General features: G+C 41.5%; 2 protein-coding genes across 3 annotated transcripts in view; one reads left to right on the forward strand and one right to left on the reverse strand.

Moving 5' to 3' along the window:
- Positions 1-26,635, reverse strand: part of RPIA (ribose 5-phosphate isomerase A) — a 160,876-nt gene that overhangs the window by 25,368 nt on the left and 108,873 nt on the right. The window contains exon 9 of one of the 2 annotated variants that reach the window (XM_067704421.1): positions 8,652-8,960. The exons of the other annotated variant lie outside the window; for it this stretch is intronic. Coding sequence (XP_067560522.1) covers positions 8,893-8,960 — 68 coding nt within the window. The 3' untranslated portion in view covers positions 8,652-8,892. Of the gene's footprint in view, positions 1-8,651; positions 8,961-26,635 lie in introns of those variants that run through there. 2 annotated transcript variants of the gene reach the window in all.
- LOC137205964 (immunoglobulin kappa light chain-like) overlaps positions 6,248-26,635 on the forward strand; it is a 63,198-nt gene continuing 42,810 nt past the window's right edge. Inside the window, exons 1-2 of the mRNA XM_067704425.1 lie at positions 6,248-6,378; positions 6,781-7,090. Of these exons, the coding sequence (XP_067560526.1) occupies positions 6,330-6,378; positions 6,781-7,090 (359 nt within the window). The 5' untranslated portion in view covers positions 6,248-6,329. The remainder of the gene's footprint in view (positions 6,379-6,780; positions 7,091-26,635) is intronic.

Below are 26,635 nucleotides of genomic sequence, written 5' to 3' on the forward strand. Positions count from 1 at the left end.
AGAGGCCCGTGTACCGCAAATAAATAAATAAAGATGCTTGCTTAGCTCTTGTACAACCTGGGTATCTGAGAGCCTGGGGTTAGTTCCCAAAGCACATGTGAAAAGGGGGAGGTTGTTGTTATCTTTTTTCTTTATTTTTATATTACGCTGGATTATCTGGGGAGGATTTTTATATTTTATATTTATATATTTATAAATATATTTATATTTTATATTTATAATATTTTTATATTACGCTGGATTATCTGGGGAGGTTTTTTATATTTTATATTTATAAATATATTTATAATTTATATTTATAATATTTTTATATTATGCTGGATTATCTGGGGAGGTTTTTTATATTTTTATATTTATATATTTATAAATATATTTATATTTTATTTTTATATTTATATTTATAATATTTTTATATTACGCTGGATTATCTGGGGAGGTTTTTTATATTTTTATATTTTATATTTATATAAATATATTTATATTTTATATTTATAATATTTTTATATTATGCTGGATTATCTGGGGAGGTTGAATTTCTTTATAGGACACACACAACCTTAGCAGGGAGAGACAGAGGTGGAGAAATGGGAAGGACACGTGGAGACGAGGAAGCAATCAAGGCAATGCAAGAAGTGCCTCTTGTCACTGGAATAATGTCACTGAGCGTTTGCAAAGGTTTGGAGAGCGTTGTGCTTTATAGGAGAAAACGCTGAGGGCTGAGTTTAAGGTGAAGGTCAGCATGGTATGGGGCAGGAGCCCCAGGGAGCTGTAATGTAACAAGGTCCTTCTGGTTTTGTCTTTTCTCCTACTTCATAGGCCATGAGCTCATTTATGGGATGGATGTGGCCTCATGGAAGGAGCAGATTTAATGTCACACAGATCTGACTTTGAATCCCAGCCCAGCACCCGCTGACCATGTGACATTGGCCAAACCACACATGCGCTCTGATGAACTCTTCTCTTATCTGTGCAATAGATCACTACACATGTAAAGGGGTGTTGTGAGGGTTAACTAGATGATGCACCACAATGTGTGTGTGTTTGTGTGTGTGTGTATATATATTGTGTGAAGAGTACCCAGGTGGTCTATTTTATGCACCCTTGAATATTTTAGAATGAGGGTGCTATGGAAGATATTACTAGCCATATATTATCATTTCTACTGAAAGTCATCAATATTATTCCACAAAATAAATACATCCCTCACTGTAGCCTGTGACGTTTCATGTGCATTTTTTCTACCGTAAAATCTCTTTTCCAGAGATTTTTCTTTTCTTTATTTTTCATGAGGAAAAGGGATTTTGAGGGAAGGAGGTGGGGAAGACTATTAGCTTTCCCAGGCAGCAGATGGGGCAGTGTTCACTGCTCATGCTACTTCCCTCTTCCCTAGAGCATCACAGGACCCTTCTTCCCCTCGTCTCCAGAGCCAGGGGTGAGGCTCCCACAAGAATCACCCAAGGGGCAGACTGAACTCCCTTTTTATGCCTCTGTTTTCTAGGCTTTCCCAAACTTTGGAAAAAGTCTGACTCTGTTTTGAATGCTAGGGAATTCCTAAATTTAGATAGATGAGAATCTCAGTTTCCAGTGCTCAGGGCATTTCTTATCAAGAAGGGGATAATTACTGAGGAGCTGTCACCAGACCACAGGCACTGTGTGTAAACCCAGCCTTCACCCTCCTTTCCTGTGTCCCGCAGAGCCTGTCCCATTTCCTGCAGGGCTGGTAGTCTCAGAGCAGTGAGCTTGGTTCACTGACCTCATATCTGGTGGTCAGTGTTGGCTGTTGGCTGAGGGGCCTCAGTTCTCTTCCACATGGCCTCTCATCCTCCAATAGGCTAGATCAGCTTTCTTATATCCAAGAGGGAAGGTGGAAGCTGCAAGGTACTTGAGACCTAGACTCCAGAACTGGCACAGGGTTCCTGTCATCACATTCTGTTTGTCAAAGTGAGACCCTAGACCCAACTTGATTCAAGACATGATGAATTAGACTGCAGTCTCAATTGGAGTAACATATTTTCTGATCTACCATAATTGTCTTATAACTTTAATTATTAATTATAAGTTTAACAAACATAAAAGACCCCAAATAGCCAAAGCAATCTTCAGAAAGAAAAACATGGAGCTGGAGGAATTAGGCTCCCTGACTTCAGACTATACTACAAAGTTACAGTCATCAAAACAGTATGGTACTGACATTAAAAAAAAACAGACACATAGATCAGTGGAACAGGATAGAAAGCCCAGAAATAAACCTATGCAACTATGGTCAATTAATCTATGACAAAGGAGGCAAGAACATACAATGAAGAAAAGACAGTCTCTTCAATAAGTCGTCCTGGGAAAACTGGACAGCTACATGGAAAAGAATAATACTAGAGCATTCTCTAACACCAAACAGAAAAATAAACTCAAAATTGATTAATGACCTAAATGTAAGACCAGATACTATAAAACTCGTAGAGGAAAACATAGGCAGATCACTCTTTGACATAAATTGCACTATCTTTTTTGATCCACCTTCTAGAATAATGAAAATAAAAATAAACAAATGGGACCTAATTAAACTTAAAAGCTTCTGCACAGCAAAGGAAACCATCAACAAAACAAAAAGACAACTCTCAGAATGGGAGGCAATATTTGCAAATGAAGCGACTGACAAGAGATTAATCTCCAAAATATTCAATCTACTCATGCAGTTCTATGTCAAAAAAACAAACGTCCCAATCAAAAAATGGGCAGAAGATCTAAATAAACATTTTTCCAAAGAAGACATACAGATGGCCAAAAAGCACATGAAAACATACTCAATATCACTAATTATCAGAGAAATCCAAATGAAAACTACAAGTTATCACCTCACACCAGTCAGAATGGCCATCATCATAAAGTCTACAAACAATAAATACTGGAGAGGGTGTGGAGAAAAGGGAACCCTCCTACACTTTTGGTGGGAAAGTAAATTAGTACAACCATTATGGAGAACAGTATGAAGGTTCCTTAAAAAACTAAACCGAGAACTACCATGTGATCCAGCAATCCCACTCCTGGGCATATATCCAGAGAAAACCATAATCCAAAAATATATATGCACTCCAGTGTTCATTGCAGCAGTGTTTACAATAGCCAGGACATGGAAGCAACCTAAATGTCCATCAAAAGAGTAATGGATAAAGAAGAAGTGGTACATATATACAATGGAACATTACTTAGTCATAAAAAAGAATGAAATAATGTCATTTGCATCAACATGGATGGACCTAGAGATTATCATACTAAGTGAAGTAATTCAGACAGAGAAAGACAAATATCATATGATATCACTTATATGTGGAACCTCAAAAAATGGTACAAATGAACTTATTTACAAAACAGAAATAGAGTTATGGATATAGAAAGCAAAATTGTGGTTACCAGGGTGGAAAAGGGGGAAGGCAGGGATAAATTGGGAGACTGGTTTTGATACATGCGCACTACTATATATAAAATAGAAAACTAATAAAGACCTACTGTATAGCACAGGGAACTCTACTCAATACTCTGTAATGACCTATATGGGAAAAGAATTTTAAAAAGAGTATATATATATATATATATATATATATATATATGATTCATTTTGCTATACACCTGAAACTAACACATTGTAAATCAACTATATTCCAATAAAAATTTTAAAAAAAAAGCAACTTAATGGTTACCAAAGGGGAAAGGGAGGTGGGGCAAGGGATACACTGAGATTGGGATTAACATATGCACACTACTTTATATAAAATAGATAACCTACAAGGATCTACTGTATAGCTCGGGGAACTGTACTCAATATTTTTTTATAACCTATAAGGGAAGAGTTTCATATATGTATATATATGTCACTGTGCTGTGCACCTGAAATTAACATGATATTTTACATTAATTATATTTCAGTTATAAAAAGGCCAACGATACTACAGTATAACCACATCCTAATTAACCTAATTATATCTACAATGAATATTTTCCAAATAATGTCATATGCTGAGGTTCTGGGGGCTAAAACTTCAATATAAGTTTAGGGAAACAGTATTGAACTAATAATAGAGCATAAAAACAGTTCTTAAGTTAAAACATGTTAAAAGATTCCTATAAAAGTAGCTTTAATATTTATAACAATTTCTCCATTTTGCTTCATATTTGTTTGTATTTCTTTCAGGTGCTTATCTTTTGACTTCTTTCACTACATGGTTGATTAGAGGGCTGGAATTTCAGGATAGGAGGCTGCTACCTAGTAGAAACACCTATTTGTCTTGGTACCTTCATTAGCCAGGAGTAAAACCCAGAATCTTTTTGCTACTATCATTAAAAAAAAAAAAAAAAAACAGGTCAAGGAAAGCAAAAACTTTAAGAAATAGATAAAATGAAAGAGTAAATAATATTTTGAACAGTGAAATATGGAACATGTGTAATTCTACTTGTACCTCTACACCATGGCTTATCTCCGTTAACGAGATTATTGCCATAGGGTTCAGAGTTTAAAGATGAACATAATTTTTGCTCGGTTATTTTTTCAGCATTGTTTCAAGATTTCATTCTTGAATATTTCCCAGAGAATATTCAGACCAGATGTTCTTGTGGAATCTTACATAGTATCGTATTAGTTAATTTGTCTTGGTCAATTAAGTCTGACTTTGGATTTAACTTATCCAAACTTTAATAAGATGGCAAAGTCAACTTTTTCAACTTCTCCAAGGTTTTATTTTCAAGACAAAAGCAATTTGACATTGGCACTATGTTTCAGGAGCTGTTCAATTCAACATGACCTGCACCAGGCTGGCACATGAGAATAGTCGTGTTGTTTTCCTATTTAATGAAAGCTGGTGTGACAGACTGATGCCCTGAGCAGTGGTGGTCTGGAACTGTGTTCCATAATGACCATTCTTAAATAAAAGCCCAGGAATGTGTCAATGATAGACATAGGCTACACTGAGACGTTAAAATAAAGGATCCAGGGCTTCCCTGGTGGCGCAGTGGTTGAGAGTCCGCCTGCCGATGCAGGGGACACGGGTTTGTGCCCCAGTCCGGGAAGATCCCACATGCCGCGGAGCGGCTGGACCCATGAGCCATGGCCGCTGAGCCTGCGCGTCTGGCGCCTGTGCTCCGCAATGGGAGAGGCCACAACAGTGAGAGTCCCGCATACTGCAAAAAAGGGGGAAAAAATAAATAAAAAAAAATAAAGGATCCAGTCATTGCTTTTCTCAGAAAGGGCATCTCCTTTTGAAATGTAGACTCATGGCTGTGGCTTCCAACATATTGGCCAGTGAGAACCTTAGGTCCTCACACAGAGCTGACAAGACCCAGGAAACCCTGCAGGACCTGGTTCTACCAGGTGAGAAAGAGTCAACAGGAGATGAGTTTTTCTAAGCACCACTCAGAAAAAATAATATAAAAATCGTTGTTTTTTCATTATGTTCCATCATCCCAAGTGAATTTTTTCCTTTGATTAATCTGACATATATATGTGTATATATGTGTGTGTGTGTGTGTGTGTGTGTGTGTGTGTGTGTGTACAAAACATATATATATAGAGAGAGAGAGAGAGAGACAGAGAGACAGAGAGAGAGAGGGACAGAGACAGAAAGAGACAGAGAGAGATAGAGAGACAGAGACATAGAACTATGATAGATTATTCACCAGAGTAAAACAACTGGTTTTCAGGTATTTCATTTTACTGTCAAGTTCTTGTGATTTAAGTGGTCTTTGAAATATAATTCATGAGGTCTCAGGAAAAGACCAGTTCTAACACCTGTTTCTAACATTCTTAAACAGGTAACCTGGGAACTGCACTTACCTGACAGCTCTTGAAACAGCTTAACTCTGTGCAGTTATTTGGAGAAAGTTCTGATGGTCAGTACTAGTGGGGAAGGAGCTGTTCTCTTATCTAGATCAGCCTGGAAGAATCAGAGCAAGATGACTGTTCCCCTCCCGGATATTGACCCTGGACGCACATGTCTTCACTTCAGGGTCTCGTATGCTTTCTTAGAGCCGCAGGCCACGTACACTGGGTTCTTGCAATCAATCCGGACTTTCACAGTGGAATTCTTCTTCCCACTATTCCAAGAAGTATGGATTTTAGATGTTCATTTTATTCCAAACACAGAAGGCCTTTATTTCACTTTGCTCAAAGTTGGGCCCCTCCCTCCCTCCCCCTGGCTCTTTCCACACAGCTGTCCCCCCTCCCCCACCAGGGGATTTGCATGTTGTTCCCGAGGGAGGACCTTCCCCTGCAAGTGTGAGATAAAAGCTCAGCTCCAGTCGTGCTCTGACTTATCAGGACTCATCAATCCCAGCTTCTGAAAATGGGGTTCCCTGCTCAGCTCCTTGGGCTGCTAATGCTTTGCATCCCAGGTAAGGATGGAGGGGAGATGAGAAGGAGGGTGGGAGGGTGAGCTCTGGGAGCACCACCACTGCTTTTCATGTGTCTTTGTCCACATGTTAGATGCATACCATACCCTCTGCAAAAGACATGTGATGTTTAGTGATATGAGAATGAGGATGAATCTGGAAGGAACAAGCAGTGTCTGTCCTCTGGTGAAGATGGTGGCATAGAAAGAGTGGTCAAGTGTACATGACGTCTAGAGACCTCTTTGCATTGTAAATCTTGGGTTCTTTTTGAAATTGGGTATTTTGGGTATTCTTCGGAATCAAAAAGAAAAAAAAAATTAGCCTGACGTCAATAACAGAAGACAAATTCTGAAACTGTTTCATAAATTTTGTCCAGAACTTTGTTGTTTTCTTTCATTATTTTAGGATCCAGTGGGGATATTGTGCTGACCCAGACTCCACTCTCCCTGTCTGTCATCCCTGGAGACCCGGCCTCCATCTCCTGCAGATCCAGTCAGAGCCTCCAAGATAGTGACGGAGACACTTACTTGAATTGGTACCTGCAGAAACCAGGCCAGTCTCCACAGCTTCTGATCTATGGAGCTTCCAACCGGGCCTCTGGGGTCCCAGACAGGTTCACTGGCAGTGGGTCAGGGACAGATTTCACACTAAAAATCAGCAGGGTGGAGGCTGAGGACGCTGGAGTTTATTACTGCCAGCAAGGCATGGAAGATCCGCCCACAGTGGTACAGCCCTGAACACAAACACCCCTCTCCGAGTGGCCCAGCTGCCCACATATGTTGACTGTCTGGGGAGCAGGCAGGCAGATTCTCTGAGTCAGTGTAAGAGGAAGATGTTAGAGAATCAGGGGAGTAGTTTGAAGCTGAGGCCTCTGGACCATGAAAGCCTCCTCTACTCCTCAGACATCACAGGTTAAGGCCCCATCAGCTGCAGAGCCTTCCCTGACAGAACCAGCAGGAGAATGGAAGGGTCTAAGTGCCCTCTGAGCAAACAGACCTGAGGAAGGAGAGGTGAGTGAAAGCGCATCCGACTTCTCCCTCCCTCAGGTACAGGTAGGTGTCAAATAAATGTAGTCAGTGTAACAGGTGGACAACTGAGGCAGATTTATAGCAACATAATGGGTTTAGCAGTTTTTGATATATTTTTTAAGATAACATGTCATAATATTCAAGAATATTTTTCCCCACTTTCCCCACTTTCTGATTCTCCTTTTTACTACATATCTTCCTACCTGTTTACCATGTTCTAGACAGCAGTCTACACAGCTGTCCCCAGGGGGAGTTAGCTGAGAACATCAGTAAGACTTTGGGGTTATGAGTGTCTAAATAGTCAATTGTAAGTCCATAGTCCCTACAATATCCTAATGCTAAACATATCTGATTTGTCTCAATTACCTTTCACAGAAAGAAAATGTGAGATATGAAAATTCCAAAAGTAGGGATTAAAAAATAAATAACTGTAGGGCATAGAATTTACCCTGTAGAACACTGGAAGAATACAGAATGATATGAGGGGATTTTTTTCCACAAAAGTTAAGAATTTTAAAGTGTGGGAAGACTGCAGGAATGGAAACACGAAGAGAATCTAGTTGACACACACACAGTTGCTCTTTGGCTTCTATGTGGTGGGATTAAAAATGGTGGTGAGGGCTTCCCTGGTGGCGCAGTGGTTGAGAGTCCGTCTGCCGATGCAGGGGACACGGGTTCGTGCCCCGGTCCGGGAAGATCCCACGTGCCGCCGAGCGGCTGGGCCCGTGAGCCATGGCCGCTGAGCCTGCGCGTCCGGACCCTGTGCTCCGCAACGGGAGAGGCCACAACAGTGAGAGGCCCACGTACCGCAAAAAAAGAAAAAAGAAAATTACCAGATTATAATGGGAAACTCAATCACGAAGCTACTTCACTTCCAAGGCCATGTCTAGCAAGCATCCCTGACATTCTGAGAGCTGATTTTTTAACATTGTATAGTTGTTTTTTTTACTTTCCTGAGGGTGGCATCGTCTTGCCCTAGAACCCTAGAAATCTATGATGTGAGCTCTATTACAGTTTATAGAGTGTACACACAATATCCTTATCTATCACAGATGTATCATGCAACAACATATGTACTGGATCGTATGGCCCAAGTGACACAGCCACCTATATATCATGACCTGAACCTGATGCACAGACCTCTCCTCCCTGCGCCAACTCAGACCTGGCAGCTTTCTGTGTGAGCCACAAATGGGTGGTGTCTTGTACCCAAGTGTGGAATGTATTGTGTCAACATTCCACCGAGCCCACAAACACTCTGCCTCACCATCAGTGTAGGAGGACAAGGTTCAATTTCTTGTTCTTTACCCTGGATAACATGTGCCAGTCTGAGATGCTTCAGGCATCTGGACCCCTGCCATATCCACTGATTGGCAGCCCATGAATTTTGGTAGGATTTACATCGTATTGTCTGGAGCACGTATATTTTTACCAGTTATTTACAGTCCCGGCAATTTCTTGCCCGTCGAATCTAATGAACGTGATGCCATCAATCCAGTCCTGCATTATACGACACGCTGTGGAATGTCCAGACAATCAAAGTTTCTTCAGCCTTCACTGTGACAGAGAACAAGAGAATTAACACTGTCCTGGGGGAGAACTGAGGATGTGAACTGCTTTTACTCTAGATAAACACAAACTATACCAGAAGACTGTATTCGTTTGTGTGTTTTTATTCTCCTGCTCAGCTCTGCATGTGATCAAGCATGGACAAACCTTTTCAAAATAATGAGTATAAAGTCTCAGCTTTGAGATGAATAAGGTCCAGTGATCTGCTGTACAGCTCAGTGCCTAAAGTGACAGGACCATATAATGAACTGAATTGTTAGGAGGGGAGATTTCAGTATTATCATTAAAAATGAATAAATAAAATAAAATGGGGCTTCCCTGGTGGCGCAGTTGTTGAGAGTCCGCCTGCCGATGCAGGGGACACGGGTTCGTGTCCCGGTCCGGGAGGATCCCACATGCCGCGGAGCGGCTGGGCCCGTGAGCCATGGCCGCTGAGCCTGCGCGTCCGGAGCCTGTGCTCCGCAACGGGAGAGGCCACAACAGTGAGAGGTCCACGTACCGCAAAAATAAATAAATAAATAAAATAAAATAAAATAAAATATAAAATCCTAACAACAACAAAATACCCAACGGGATGTGATGAAAATTTTGAAGGAGAACGATATGTCTAAAACTTTGATTGTGGTAAAGATTTCATGAGTGTATGCATATATCCAAACTCACCAAATTGTCTATGCTAAACATGTGCAGTTTATTGCATATAAATAAAGGTTGTAGAAAAAATCTTAACGTGTCTCAACTCTAGATCACCAGCAGAGGGAGACATAATTCACTCAGAGACAGGACAAGGGCAGGTGCTCCCCTCGCAAGCACTCCTGACTATTTAATCCAACATGAAATACCCATAATCTGCATGTATCCTTCCTCTTACCTCTGCCTCTCAGAAGAAGGTGAGAAATCATGATAGATAATAGACAGATAGACACATAAATATAGATATAGATAAGAGCTCTTATTTCTCCCATTGTACCAAGTCAGCCATAGTTAACATTTATAACTTTACATTTTCCACTACCCATGTTCCCACTGCCATATACAACAACACCTTCGGTGTATAGTAACTCAAATCTTTTACTCATTAATGGATTAACCAATTTGACATTTATGTATTGTGTTACTGTAATCTTCTATTAACTATTAAATTTTACTTCTGTACCTGAAAATACTAAGGGGCACTCCAAGAAATGTGCTCAGTTCAAAAGATGCATTTGAAAACTCTGCTTTAGATCTACTTCTCACCAACCTTCCAGTCATGGTTAATCCAATCTTCTGACCATTTGGCCAAACTGTTAATCACTGCTCTTGAATTAGTAAAGATCTCTGACACAGGTTATCTCTGTGCAAGGCAAAGTGGATTAGAGCACATAACTCCAAGTCCTGCCCACTGAGATATTTTCTTCCTGCACGGTCTTACCCCACTATTCTTAAAGTGGGCTTCAATGCTATAAAAATCTACTTTGAAAAGATGAAAGCATGTATGACATAAATTTGATCTGAATTATTTTCTTCTTCAATCAGTTTGCTAAAGGGAATCCACAGAAGCCTGTAGGTACAGCATGAGAGAAAAGGGGGAAGTCTGCAAGTGTTGGTGCCAAGAGAGTTTGAACAACCTACGTGGGTAAATCCTGTGTGCCTGGGGGACAGAATCAAGCCCTGGCCTTAATATCCCACTTCTACCTGATGATAGAATGCTCTTTGGCATGCATATGTTTATAGACTAGTGGGTCAGTTACCACTCAATTCAGAAAGAGCAACCCAGGTCACAGGACTCCTTTTGGGCCTATAGACAGCATGTAGTCTCTACAAGGAATTAATAGCAAATCAGAACCCATATCAAAAAAAGGGAATTGGGGGCTTCCCTGGTGGCGCAGTGGTTGAGAGTCCGCCTGCTGATGCAGGGGACGCGGGTTCGTGCCCCGGTCCGGGAAGGTCCCACGTGCCGCGGAGCGGCTGGGCCCGTGAGCCATGGCCGCTGAGCCTGCGCGTCCAGAGCCTGTGCTCCGCAACGGGAGAGGCCACAACAGTGAGAGGCCCGCGTACCGCAAAAAAAAAAAAAAAAAAAAAAAAGAGGGAATTGGTATCTTCAGAAGGGATTATGGCATTATTCCAATACTCTGGAGATCTGAACTGTGCTTCTCCCGCTGAGCTTTCTGTAGCCTCCATACACTGTCCCTATCTAACCCCAGGCACTTTAGCTTCACTGGTCCACTAGGTCATAAAGTCCACTGCAGGTTGTACTTAGTGCAGAGTCTTCTTCTCTTCTGGGACTCGCTCAGAAATGGCAACCTTACAAGTTATTAAGCAATCAGTCAGCTTATAGTCTCCATTTTTTTCAGTTACACCTCCTTATCTATATAAAAAATTAGAGAAAAGTATATCCTTTGAGATCTTGGATTACCATACAAACTCTTACCCAAAGGCAGCTTCAACTAAAATTTAATAGACTAGAATCTTTCATTTGGTGCTCGGAATCTTCTTCTGTTCTCCACTCCCCACTTCTCAAGTGACCTAGACTTTCTTACAAGGTCAAACCAAAAATCCTCACATGTAGACAGTGGAAAAAATTATTAAACACCCAGAAAAGCTATGCCTTGTAAGAAGACCATCTTTGGAGTGCAAGGGTGAGCTTTGAGTGAAGATCCCAGAGGAGGTGAAGAACTTATAGGGCAGTGAGAGCTCAGGCAGGCAAATCAATGAAATTATTGTCTTACTTTGTCCAGTGAGTCTGTGGGTGAGTGTGACACAGAACATAGTTTAACATTTACAGACAAAAGTCTTCATCTCCAGCACATGATTTTCCCACTCATCTTATTGATATTTAAATACGGGATTTTTATCTTTATTCCAAGAGAAAGGAAACAAAAACGAGTCAAACATTTAGATACAGATTCTGTCATGAACATGGAGAGTAAGGTCTTGATTCAGAAAAGTCAGGCAGGGAATCAAACCTGCTTCTCCAGGGTGTGAGAAAACTTATAAAGTTGGGATAAATACATTCACAGAGCCATTCCTGAAGTCCCTATGAGCCAAAATGCTTTTCCATGGACTTTGCCCTCTGTGGGGTGAGAATTTGCTATTAGTTTTGAAAGGTAACCAGCTCCAATCACAGGTGCCTCAGGGCTCAGGGTCCAGTGCAGCCCACCTTCAGCCGGAGAACTCCCTCTACTGAGTGGGCTGATCTCAACTCTCCCTTAAGGACGACTCTCTCCTGTTAACACAGAGAACAGCCCTTTGCATCCAGGAGGTGAACAGGCCTCCATGTGTCTCTCATCTTGTCCAAAGCACCATGGGTTTGGGCTGTTTGGGTGGCAACGTCTACGGAACACCCTGCACTGAGTGTGTAACAGTATCCCAGTCTCCATCCCGCAGAGAAAGGACAGCAGGAAAACAAACTCAAACACCAACAAGACAGTCTTCCCAGGCCATGAATATCAGACACTGGCTTTCACTTTTAAGGACCTCAGGCTAATAGTATCTGACAAGAGACAAAAGTACAGTGAAGCTGCCTGCCTAAGACCTTCCTCATTCAGTTGACTGTGGTCAAAATTAGAGACTCACAGAGGTCTGCTCCCCACCCGGAAGTCATGGAGGTCACTCATTCAACCCTGAAACACTCTTATTATTGGTGCGTGGTGTGCAGTGACTAGTGTTGACTCCTCGTTAGTTTTGTTTACCGGCCTCAACATGGTTTTGTCACATACATGGGACAGAGAGCCTCTTTAAGAATCAGAAGTCTTATCATTTCTGTCTGAAGGTAGGAAAGGAATATTTCAAAGACTTTCCTGACCAAGAATGAGTTTTTAAGAGAGTTTACATTTTCTGTATATTTTAGGACAGTTGGCCATAATACAACAAATAATAATTGGAGACTTTTAAAAGTTTTCTGGTAACTTCACAAAAGAGACAAATTCTCTTTGAAATTCATCCATCTTAAAGAATATTTTTAAAAAGGGGTTTCTGGAAAATTGATTTGTAACAAAAGAAAACACAACAGAATTCTCACTTTCACTTTTTCCCACAGTTTACGTTTCCATGTTCATTACTGGTTTATTTGTTTCTTAAGGCTTCTGTAAGAAAGTACTAGGAATTTGGTAGCCTAAAACAACAGAAATGAATCCTTTCTCAGGACTGCAAACTTGAAGTATGAATTTAAGGTGTTGTCCAGGCCAGGCCCTCTTGAAACCTGTAGGTAAGGACCCCTCCTTGCCTTTTTTTCACCTTCTGGTGGCCCCAGGTTTTCCCGAACTAGTGGTATCATAAGTCCAATCACTTGTCTTCACGTGCTCTCTTCTGTGTATTGCTGTCTTTGTGTCCTTTCTCCTCTTCTTGTAAGGCCACCTGTCATATTCATTAAAGGCCCACCATACTGCAGTATGACCACATTTTAATTACCTAATTATATCGACAATGAATATTTTCCAAATAATGTCACATTCTGAGGTCCTAGAGTCTAAAACTTCATTATAATTTTTAGGGGAACAGAATTCATTCAGTAAGAGTGCATAAAAACAATTCTTAATTTAATACTTGTTAAAAGAATTGTATAAAACTAGCTTTAATATTTATAATACCTTCTCCATTTCGCTTCATATTTGTTTGTTTGTTTTTTTCAGATGTTTATCTTTTGACTTCTTTCACTGCATGGTTAATTAAAGGGCTGGAGTTTTCAGGACAGCAGCCTGCTACCTAGGGGAAACCCCTATTTGTCTTGGTACCTTCAGAAGCCAGAAGTAAGACCCAGAATCTATTTGCTAGCATCATAAAAGAGACCAGGTCAAAGATAGCAAAAACTTAAAGAAATAGAATAAAATAAAAAGGTAAATAATATTTTGACTAGTGAGATATGGAACATAATGTACTTCTGCATGTCCTTCTACACCACGATTTTTCTCAGAAAATGATATTATTGCCATAAAGTTCTGAGTTTAAAGGTGAACATAATTTTTGCTCAGTTATCTTTTCAGCATGGTTTCAAAATCTTATTCTTGAGTATTTCCCAGAGAATATGCACACCAAACATTCTTGTGGAATCTTACTAGTTAATTGTCTAGTTAATTTGTTAATTTGTCTTCATGGTCAATTAAGTCTGGCTTGGATTGCAATTACCCAAACTTGAATAGGACAACAAAGTCTACTCTTTCAACTTCTCCAAATTCTATTTTCAGGACAAAAGCGATTTGACGTTGGCACTATTTTTCTGGAGCCGTTCAATTCACCATGACCTGCACCGGGCTGACATGTGAGAACAGTCACATTGTTTTCCTATTTAATGAAAGCTGGCGTAACAGACTGACCCTCTGAGCAGTGGTAGCCTGGAACCATGTTCCCTATGGACCATTCTTAAATAAAGGCCCAGGAAGGTGTCAATGATAGACACAGGCTACCCTGAGACATTAACATAAAGGATCCATCATTGCTCTTCGCACAAACTGCGTCTTCTTTTGAATTGTAGACTCGGCTGTGGCTTCCAACACACAGGCAGTGGGAGCTTAGGTTCTCACACAGAGCTGACAAAAATCAGGAAATCCTGCAGGACCTGGTTCTACTTGATGGGAAAGTGTCAACAGGGGAAGAGTCTTTCTAAGCACCACTCAGAAAAATATATTATAAAATAATTCTTTTTTCATATTGTTCCATCATCCCAAGTGAAGTTTTTCATCAAAAAAATCCTTTGATTAGTCTGCCCTATATATTTATAATATATATGGCATATATATATTTTATATATATATGAAGAGAGACAGAGATAGAGATATAGATAGAATTATGATAGAATATGCACCAGACTGAAAAAACTGGTTTTCAGGTATTTCATTTCACTGTCTTAGGCATAAAATTCTTATACCTTTTCTTTTCTTTTCTTTTTGCGCTACGCGGGCCTCTCACTGCCGTGGCAGCACAGGCTCCGGATGCGCAGGCTTAGCGGCCACGGCTCACGGGCCCAGCCGCTCTGCGGCATGTGGGATCTTCCCGGACCGGGGCACGAACCCGTGTCCCCTGCATCGGCAGGCAGCCTCTCAACCAATGCGCCACCAGGGAAGCCCTACCTTTCCTTATTGTCTTAAACTGAACTGTCAACTCTCTGAACAACAGACATATTTTTTCCCTGTCAGGCTTAAGTGCTCTTTGAAATTTCATTCACTAGGTGCCAGAAAAGACCAGTTCTAACACCTGTTTCTAACATTCTTGAACAGGTAACCTGGGAACTGCAGTTACCTGACAGCTCTTGAAACAGCTTAACTCTATGCAGTTATTTGGAGAAAGTTCTGATGGTCAGTACTAGTGGGGAAGGAGCTGTTCTCTTATCTAGATCAGCCTGGAAGAATCAGAGCAAGATGACTGTTCCCCTCCCGGATATTGACCCTGGACGCACATGTCTTCACTTCAGGGTCTCGTATGCTTTCTTAGAGCCGCAGGCCACGTACACTGGGTTCTTGCAATCAATCCGGACTTTCACAGTGGAATTCTTCTTCCCACTATTCCAAGAAGTATGGATTTTAGATGTTCATTTTATTCCAAACACAGAAGGTCTTTATTTCACTTTGCTCAAAGTTGGGCCCCTCCCTCCCTCCCCCTGGCTCTTTCCACACAGCTGTCCCCCCTCCCCCACCAGGGGATTTGCATGTTGTTCCCAAGGGAGGACCTTCCCCTGCAAGTGTGAGATAAAAGCTCAGCTCCAGTCTTGCTCTGACTTATCAGGACTCATCAATTCCAGCTTCTGAAAATGGGGTTCCCTGCTCAGCTCCTTGGGCTGCTAATACTTTGCATCCCAGGTAAGGATGGAGGGGAGATGAGACTGAGGATGAGTTTGGAGGCAACACTGCTCACCATGTGTGGTCTGTCTGCATGTTAGATGTGTATGAGTTGTCCTGCAGACTGGCATGGGATGTTTAGATCTGTGAGTGAGGAAGTTTCCAGAAGAAACAATTACCTGGTCTTTGTTCAGGACTGTGACGAGGGAAGTAGGGATGGTGTAGGTAATGTCTAGAGGCCTCTTTGCACTTCGCAGATGTCAGGTTCATTACTGTGACTGTACAATCTTGTTGTATAGATGACAAGCACAGATAATGAGAGTAAAACAAAGTCGCATTTTAGATAAAATAAATAAGAATTGGAAATGATAAAAATGGCTGCTAATATTTTCATGGAACTTGGTGCTTTTTGTCATGATTTTAGGATCCAGTGGGGACATTGTGATGACCCAGACTCCACTCTCCCTGACTGTCATCCCTGGAGAGACTGCCTCCATCTCCTGCAAGTCTAGTCAGAGCCTCGTACATAGTGATGGAAACACCTATCTGAATTGGTTGCAACAGAAACCAGGCCAGTCTCCACAACGACTGATCTATAAGGTTTCTAACCGTGACTCTGGGGTCTCAGACAGATTCAGTGGCAGTGGGTCAGGGACAGATTTCACACTCAAAATCAGCAGGGTGGAGGCTGGGGACGCTGGAGTTTATTACTGTCATCAAGGTACACAAACTCCTCCCACAGTGGTACAGCCCTGAACACAAACCTCCCCACCTCGGGCTGCTCAGCTGCCCCAAGTGCACCTTCTCTGGGGAGCTCACATTAGGTTCTCTGCGTCTGTATAAGAGGAAGATGTTGGAGATCTCAGGGGAATAGTTTGCAGCTGAGGGCTCTGGACCACGAGTGTCTCGGCTACATCTCAGGCACCAGCTGCACGGCCTGGTCCTGGCAGAAGCAGCAGGGGAAGGTAGGGGGTCCTGTGTCCTGTAGCAACCAGTTACGTGAAAGGGAGGCTGAGGGAAACGTCAACCTCATCCTCTCTGCCTTGTCTACGTTTGTCAATTAAACGCATCCAGTCCAATAATCAGACAAATGACACTAATACATGGCAACAAAAGTTCAACACGTTTGCAAATGCATAGTCTGGGGTATATTTTCCTCAGGATAATTTCTGGTAATATTGGTAAATTGGTATTTTCCCTCTTTTTCAACTTCCTACTTCTTTATACTTAGAAGACCTCCTCCTTTAACATGTTCCAGAAAGTATTCTACACAAGCTGTCCTCAGGGAGACTATGAATGAGAATAATCGGTAAAAATGTTTAATCTTTGAATATTTAAATAGGCTCTTTGAAATTCACAGAAAATAAAAGATCTCAATGCCAAAAGATTTTTTTTTTTTTTGCCTCTTTTTTCTGAGTGAAAAGGCTTGCAATTTCAAATGTGGGCTTTGACTATAAACAGCAAAAAATGAATAACGGAGGACATAAAGTTTACTGCATGTGCAACAGGAAAAACCTAGATATGACATGTCTCTTTTTACTCCCAAATTGAAAACAATATTGAGAATATTTCACCGAAATAGTATTTTAGATATGACAAATTTGGTAGTATATTGTCATAAGAAAAGTTTTCCAACAATAAATAAGTTCACTGTTTTCACATGACACAGTTATTAACTGAAAATAAACATGAAAAAATGTATTTTAGTTGGAAATGTACATAAAATGTATGCCTTGCGTAGATTTCATTTACAGTAGTGCCCTAAATGAAATCTGACCGAATAAGGGGTCCTGCCACTTAAGTGTCAGAACACAGTGTGATAGAATTACAAGGATGAATGGATGAACAAAACAACATGATCTTAATTCTCGTTAAGAAAATGAAGTATTTCAGAGTTGATTGTCTATTCTAAGAAAGTGGACTCCACGGCAAGTGTAGTGAAAATCCCTATGTGTCAATTGCATTAGGTTTCAAGGTGTATGGGAAAATATATAGAGAAGTAAGCAGACAGGAGCCTTCAAATTGAGGAATTTAAGACTCAATAAATTATTTGAAAATACTAGTTCATCGCTGAGTTGAAAGAGATTGTGGAATGCACTGGGAGAAAAAGGAAGCGAAAGTGGGAAGAGTAGGACTTAAACTTTTCCACAGTCATCTGATCCCTCATGAGACTGATAACACCCAGAGTTTCCAGGCTCAGAGAGGAGATAAAACCAAAACCAGCGCCAAGGCGGTGAGATAAGTAAAGGAGTCCTACAGAACACGAATACCCCAAATGGCTAGATTCTCAAAATGAAATGATCTTGAAAACAAAGGGGAATTTGGGGGGAATGATCGTCTGGATTTTTCCTGTGGTCTCCAGCGTCCCTCAGTTCAGATGTGCAGACATATTTCTCTCAGTCTCACAATATGTGGCCGAAAACCATCACTTCCTGAGTAGCAGAGCTAATTACCTGGGCAAAATAGTAAATACCCGGATTGCCTATCAGTCTATGGACATCTATTACCACACACCGATACAGCTTTAGACCATCCTACAGAATCTTCAGGTAGACATATACTTCTAGGAATAAGAAACTCTGTTACCGCAGGGCCCCAAATTGCATGGCAGGAAGCACGCATTTCCCAGTTGGTCATTGTGTGTAATGATGAGAGAGCTTGCTACAAATTTCACCCTTGGCTCAAACCTATTCATTCTTGCTATCATGGTCACTTTTCCAAAATATACAGAATATCTTAATGGAGAGTTTCCTAAGTCTACAAGATGTCACTCCTAAGCAGCCTCCTTTGTGTAATACTGCGTTTGGTAGGATTAATGGATGCTGTGATCAGATAGATGTCTATTGTTATATGACTTTTTTCACAAAGTAAGTTCCTTGATCCAGTGGCTTCTCCTGTGGGCAAACCACAGGCTCTGTGAATCCGTAGATAGTAACAGCAACTGAGGCTCTGTGGGTAGGGAAGGCTAATCTCTATCCAGATTGCAACTAATCCCAGGAGCAATGCATCTCACGGAGGAAGTGATTTGGGGTACAAAATACCACCATGTGGGTGCTGGTATTGATGTCTAATGCTGGGAACACTGATATCCAAAGATGACAGTATGAGATCTACACTGCTCGAGGTGGTGGACGTGGTGGACATGGGCTCATGCTGTTGGGCATCTGCACAGCCTCCACCCATGTCACCAGGGCTGCTCTGTTCATGGACACGCAGAGGAAATACTGTAGTAGTTGTGACAAAGTCTGGGGCTACTTAATCTGCTCAGGTATGTAAGAATCTTCTGGTGCTTGGTTGTTCGGAGTCTTGTCTGTGGTAGATGTTCTGCCGATATTTTTTTTTTGCGGTACGCGGGCCTCTCACGGTTGTGGCCTCTCCCGCTGCGGAGCACAGGCTCCGGACGCGCAGGCTCAGCGGCCATGGCTCACGGGCCCAGCCGCTCCGCGGCATGTGGGATCTTCCCAGTCCGGGGCACGAACCCGTGTCCCCTGCATCGGCAGGCGGACCCTCAACCACTGCGCCACCAGGGAAGCCCCTCTGCAGACTTTTGACATAAAACAAAGTTACAATTACATCATGCCCACGTCCTTAGGTTTATCTACATTCCTTTTCCCCAGACTCCTAATCTCTGATCTGCCAATCTTCTCTTTGATTAACCAGCTACTTTGAAATCGCTGTAAACCCTTATCTCGGGCCAGTTCTCTATGCAGACTAAGATGATAACCAGGGGCACTGCTCATGTACCTGCTAGCTTAACATTTTATTTCAGACCCTGCCATTGATTGGGCTGTAGTGTGGGGACTGTACATCTTTGCTCAGACCAACACATGATACCGGCATAGCCATGGACAAAGCCTGGAGGTTTTTTTTTTCCCCTATGGAATTAGCTGGTTTACCACTCCCATGAAGCCAAAATATAAGCCGATGCAGAGGTGTTAGGGCAAGATTGGAAAGTGATATGGGGACCTGGGATACTTGTCCATGGAAATGAAGTGTGCCTGCTGAATTTGCTCAGGCCCAATCCTAAATGAACCATCTCCTTTCTAAGACTGACTGCGGTTGCGACCCACCCACCCTGATAATTTGATGAGTGTGAAATTACCAGGTTACAGTAGGAAGCTCAATCACACAGCTTCTTAATGTCCCATAGACACATCTACCAGAGGTCTGTGACATCCTGTGAGCTGATTTTTGAATAGTGTATAATATTATTTTTATTTTTTAAGGATGTCATGATCTTGCACTACAAGTCTACAAATCTAAGATGTGGGTTTATAATAGAGCTTTTCAGAGTGTGCTCACGATATCCTTATCTAATCCAAACGTAACCTGCACCAGGTGATGTGTTAGATCATTTGGTCCAAGCGATGGAGCTGCTCATATTGCTACCTGAACCTGATGCAGAGTCCTCTCCTGCTGTGGGCCTCCTGCGATCTGGAAGCCTTCTAACTATACCTGATCAATGGGATGCGGTAGTCACCCTACCTCCTAAGAATGTAATGTGCTCTCTCAACATTTCATGAGGCCTACGAACCTCTGTGCTTCACTTTCTGTGGCAGGAGACGCAAGGTGCGATGACTTGCTATCTATCTTGAGGAGCATATGCCATCCTGCCTCAGACCTCTGGACCCGAGCCATATTCACTGCTAGGGAAGGTCATGAATTTTTTAAGTATTTGCATTCCATCCTCTGACCTTGTATATTTACAAGTCACCAAGAGTTCTTGCAATTTCTTCATCATCGGGTTTACTTAAAATGTTTTGATCAGCAGGTAGTTTATAGTGCAACACGCTGCGGAACGTCCAGATGATCAACGTTTCTTTGGTCTACATTGTAACAGAGAGCAAGACGGTTAACACTGTCCTTGGACAAGACTGAGGATATGAGCTGGTGTTCATTCTAGATGCAAGCAAACTATATCAGAGGACCACCTTAGATTGTGTGTCTTCACTCTGCCGTTCTGTCATGTAAATGATCAAGTATGGACAAAATTCTATTAAAATAATGGGTACAAAGTTTTAGTTATGCAAGATGACTGAGTTCTAGAGATGTGATCTAAAACACAGTGCCTATAGTCAAAATTTGTTAAGAGGGTAGATCACATGTTAAATATTCTTACCGAATGTACACATACACACAAACACACACCCACAGCTAACCGCAGTAACAACAAATAAAATGGATGCAAGGAAGCTTTTGAAGAATATTTAATATATTACATTTTTCCCTTTAGGTTGTTCTTTGCTTAACCATTTGTAACATTTTGTAGATTGTTGATACTGGAAAACTTGAAGAAATTAAACAGGTTATCTTATATCCAGCAGTGACCAAAGTGCAGTTAGAATGAATCTTAAGTCAACCTGTGTCTTAATGACCTCTAACAGAGAGATGCACTGTATCAATCACTGAGGAGTAGATCACCTATTCCAACGACCTCCTTTTACACATAAAGACAGAGAAACCAAGAGACCTGCACTCCTTGGAGATAAAAAAATTCACTATTATTTCTTCTCATTGTAAGATGAATCCTGAGGCCTCTTTCATGTCTGTGAGTGCCCTGAGAAATCATTGAATGGGATGTGTTTAGTCTCAATGATATTTGTGATCATGTGACTTTAAAAAAATTAAGTTGCCAGTGGAGACTTGTGCTCACCTAATTTGTAACATCCAGTAAAAGCTTCAAGAGAGAAAGTCACCATCAGCTGCAAAGTATCAACATATTAGTACCCACTTGAGCAGATACCAATGAAAATATGACAAGTCCCCAGTCTTCTCAAACCATACGTCCATCCGTCCCCTGGTATCCTTCTTTGGTGTCATTACAGTGAGTCTGAGACAAATTTCACCTCTGCAATCATTAGCCTAAAGGCTCAAAATGCACCGTATTATTACTACAAACAACATAAGAATTTGTATCTCAAAATGTGACAGCCCTGAACAAAGAGAGTCCACTGATTCAGTTATTCCTTCTTATCCAGGTTACCAATGTCTAACTGGGGAGATCTGGTGGAAAGCTCAGGGAAAGGGACTTAGAAATGTTGTTTATTCCCATCTCAGATGACAGTGGCTGGAACCATACATCCTTCTGTTTTTGCAAGATGTTATATATTTCCAGGTCAGATTAGGACAACTACTAGAAGCTATTTGGTGTGTACAATTAAGCATGCGAGAATGAAAACCTGTACTCATTACAAATATGTTTATGGGACATTCCAGGAAAACATGACAGCTAGTTTGGAACAGTCACAATAAACATGACCCTCTGTATACAACATGATCATCTATAGGATAAAAGGCAACTAAACATGAGTTGATGCACTATATAAAAGGGTGAGAATTTTATAATTTTATTTCAAGAGATCTTGATATACTTGTTTCTCATAAAAACAATTATGGATTTAAGATATAGATTTGAATTTTGCAGCAAACTGTAGCAAAAGGCAAGTTAAAAGGATAAGTCAGGGCTTCCCTGGTGGCGCAGTGGTTGAGAGTCCGCCTGCCAATGCAGGGGACACGGGTTCGTGCCCCGGTCTGGGAAGGTCCCACATGCCGCGGAGTGGCTGGGCCCGTGAGCCATGGCCGCTGAGCCTGCGCGTCCGGAGCCTGTGCTCCGCAACGGGAGAGGCCACAACAGTGAGAGGCCCGCGTACCGCAAAAAAAAAAAAAAAAAGGATAAGTCAAATGGAAGAATAATGTTTGAGGAGCATATCATTTTCTGTTCTTCATCCTTTGCTCCATTGGCAATTCTTCTGCCATAGTTCATCCCCCAATATTGTTAAATGCCATATCTGCTCAGTGAGGGTTTTATTTTTTCCCCTGAATCTGAAAATCTAACAGACAGTGAGGTAGATTCCTCAAATCAAATTATCTATATTGATGTTGACACTAAAAAGTACAGTTTTGCTTATTTAATACTTGAAATAAAGACAAAAATCTTATTTTAAGACTGGGTGTTAGTTTTAGTTGGTACTTATTTCTATACCCTCATTCTCAGGAGCTAAATCCCCATTGGGAAATGAAGTTCTGTCTCATCTATGTCTGTGCATAAAATGACTGAGCTTTCTGAAGCTATGGCTTTGGAGACAACATCTACCAGTGTCCTCTACCAGAGTCTGCATTCCCCTGCCTGGGGTGGTGAAATATTATTGTGGCCCTTAACTCTATTCTTCAGATATATCAATTCCTTATTTTCTTCACTATTGAGTCTTAGGAAACACAGAGACGATATGAAAGCTAGCTGTGTCTTTGTCATATTCTGCGAGTTAGATTCTCTTCTTTTTTTTTTTTAACATCTTTACTGGAGTATAATTTCTTTACAATGGTGTGTTAGTTTTTGCTTTATAACAAAGTGAATCAGTTATACATATATATATGTCCCCATATCTCTTCACTCTTGCATCTCCCTCCTACCCTCCCACTCTCCCTATCCCACCCCTCTAGGTGGTCACAAAGCACCGAGCTGATCTCCCTGTGCTATGCGGCTGCTTCCCACTAGCTATCTATTTTAATCCCGACTTGCCCCTAGGTTCTTCTGACCATTTTTTTTCTTTCTTTTTTTTTTTAGATTCCATATATACGTGTTAGCATACAGTATTTGTTTTTCTCTTTCTGACTTACTTCACTCTCTATGACAGTCTCTAGGTCCATCCATCTCACTAAAAATAACTCAGTTTCGTTCCCTTTTATGGCTCAGTAATATTCCACTGTATATATGTGCCACATCTTTTTCCATTCATCTGTTGATGGACACTTAGGTTGTTTCCATGTCCTGGCTATTGTAAATAGAGCTGCAATGAACATTTTGGTACATGACTCTTTTTGAATTATGGTTTTCTCAGGGTATATGCCCAGTAGTGGGATTGCTGGGTCATATGGTAGTTCTATTTGTAGTTTTTTAAGGAACCTCCATACTGTTCTCCATAGTGGCTGTACCAATTCACATTCCCACCAGCAGTGCAAATATCTAGGAATAAACCTACCTAAGGAGACAAAAGACCTGTATGCAGAAAATTATAAGACACTGATGAAAGAAATTAAAGATGATACAAATAGATGGAGAGATATACCATGTTCTTGGATTGGAAGCATCAACATTGTGAAAATGACTATACTACACAAAGCAATCTACAGATTCAATGCAATCCCTATAAAACTACCAATGGCATTTTTCACACAGCTAGAACAAAAAGTTTCACAATTTCTATGGAAACACAAAAGACCCCAAATAGACAAAGCAATCTTGAGAACGAAAAATGGAGCTGGAGGAATCAGGCCCCCTGACTTCAGACTATACTACAAAGCTACAGTAATCAAGACAGTATGGTACTGGCACAAAAACAGAAATATAGATCAATGGAACAGGATAGAAAGCCCAGAGATAAACCCACGCACATATGGTCACCTTATCTTTGATAAAGGAGGCAGGAATGTACAGTGGAGAAAGGAGAGCCTCTTCAATAAGTGGTGCTGGGAAAACTGGACAGGTACATGTAAAAGTATGAGATTAGATCACTCCCTAACACCATATACAAAAATAAGCTCAAAATGGATTAAAGACCTAAATGTAAGGCCAGAAACTATCAAACTCTTAGAGGAAGACATAGGCAGAACACTCTTTGACATAGATCACAACAAGATCCTTTTTGACCCACCTCCTAGAGAAATGGAAATAAAAACAAAAATAAACAAATGGGACCTAATGAAACGTCAAAGCTTTTGCACAGCAAAGGAAACCGTAAACAAGACGAAAAGGCAACCCTCAGAATGGAAGAAAATATTTGCAAATGAAGCAACTGACAAAGGATTAATCTCCAAAATTTACAAGCAGCTCATGCAGCTAAATATCAAAAAAAAACAAACAACCCAATCCAAAAATGAGCAGAAGACCTAAATAGACATTTCTCTAAAGAAGATATACAGATTGCCAACAAACACAGGAAAGAATGCTCAACATCATTAATCATTAGAGAAATGCAAATCAAAACTACAACGAGATATCATCTCACACCGGTCAGAATGGCCACCATCAAAAAATCTACAAACAATAAATGCTGGAGAGGGTGTGGAGAAAAGGGAACCCTCTTGCACTGTTGGTGGGAATGTAAATTGATACAGCCACTATGGAGAACAGTATGGAGGTTCCTTAAAAAACTAAAAATAGAAATACCATGTGACCCAGTAATCCCACTACTGGGCATATACCCTGAGAAAACCATAATTCAAAAAGAGTCATGTACCACAATGTTCATTGCAGCACTATTTACAACAGCCAGGACATGGAAGCAACCTAAGTGTCCATCAACAGATGAATCGATAAAGAAGACATGGCACATAAATACAATGGAATATTACTCCGCCATAAAAAAAAAACACGAAATTGAGTTATTTGTAGCGAGGTGGATGGACCTAGAGTGTGTCATATAGGGTGAAGTAAGTCAGAAAGAGAAAGGCAAATACCGTATGCTAATACATATATGTGGAACCTAAAAAAATATATATATTGGTTCTGAAGAACCTAGGGGCAGGACAGGAATAAAGACGCAGACATAGAGAACAGACCTGAGGACACAGGAGGGGAAGGGTAAGCTGGGACAAAGTGAGAGAGTGGCATTGACATATATACACTACCAAATGTAAAACAGATAGCTAGTGGGAAGCAGCCAGTTAGCACAGGGAGATCAGCTCGGTGCTTTGTGACCACCTAGAGGGGTGGGATAGGGAGGGTGGGAGGGAGATGCAAGAAGGAGGAGATATAGGGATATAGGTATATGTATAGCTGATTCACTTTGTTATACAGCAGAAAGTAACACACCATCTTAAAGCAATTATACTCCAATAAAGATGTTTTTTTAAAAAAACTCACAATCAATATTCTTTGAGACTCTGCATTGAAAATTTTATGAACTGCTGTATCGCAAACTGCCGTTAGATGGCAGACATATGCTGAATAAACACAAGACATAATCCTGGTCTCAGAAATACTGAGAAGGTAAGTGACACTGTACCATTTTCAACAGGACCCCCTAAGGCTTGAATAGCTTCTGGCGTGGTGGGGACACCTGGGGAGGAGCTGTCTTCTGCTGAGTGGTGGAGAAATCCTCCTAAATGCTCTGTGCTCTGTGGCTGGAAGCCCTGCCTTGTCCCTCCCCTCTGTGATGGCTGTGTCCCCAGTGCCCATCTCTACCCGCCTCAGGAAGCACCTCGGGAAAATGGGGACGCCAGCTTTTCTCCTCTTCCTCTTGCTGTTCTGACTCTGGTGAGGAAGGAGGACTCAGGCTTCAGCCTCAGTTTCTCTGCATTGAACATGCACATGCCCTTGAAGAGGAAGTTGTTAGTCTGTTATTTTCTGATCAGAAATGCATCAAATGGAATGAGCTACCTACATGCTTCGTTTGCATATTGGGGATGTCAATGTTTGCTCTCCCACTGCGACGCCACTGGGGACACTGTGTGGACACCGTCTCCAGCCTTCCTCCCTGTGTCCCAGGAGAGAGAGGCCCCATCACCTGCAGGGCCAGCCAGAGAATTCACAGCGTCATGGCCTGACATTAGCAGAAAGTAGGACCAACCGCTGAGCTCCTGCACACTGACACTTACCCCTGGTCATAAGGCAGTGGGTCTGCACAGACATCACTCTCCTCACCAGCAGGAGAACTGCCTTCAGGAGTCCCGGGACACTCCTCCTGTCATCACTCTGAGCCCAAGCCTAACCCAGCTTTCTCTCCTAGAGTTCTTAAGCTTTCTGGGGCCATCTCAGGGGAATAAGGCTGGGCCAACCCCCTCTCCTCCTGACCCTCCCTTCCCACCTCCTCTATGGGCACCTCCAGTGCATCTCACCTTCATCACTGAGTGAAGCACTTTGGTGTGTTCTGTCGACCTCCTACTCTGAATTCACTGATTTTAATTCATCTT

Source organism: Pseudorca crassidens, chromosome 14, assembly GCF_039906515.1.
Source record: "Pseudorca crassidens isolate mPseCra1 chromosome 14, mPseCra1.hap1, whole genome shotgun sequence".
NCBI classification, from domain to species: Eukaryota; Metazoa; Chordata; class Mammalia; order Artiodactyla; family Delphinidae; genus Pseudorca; species Pseudorca crassidens.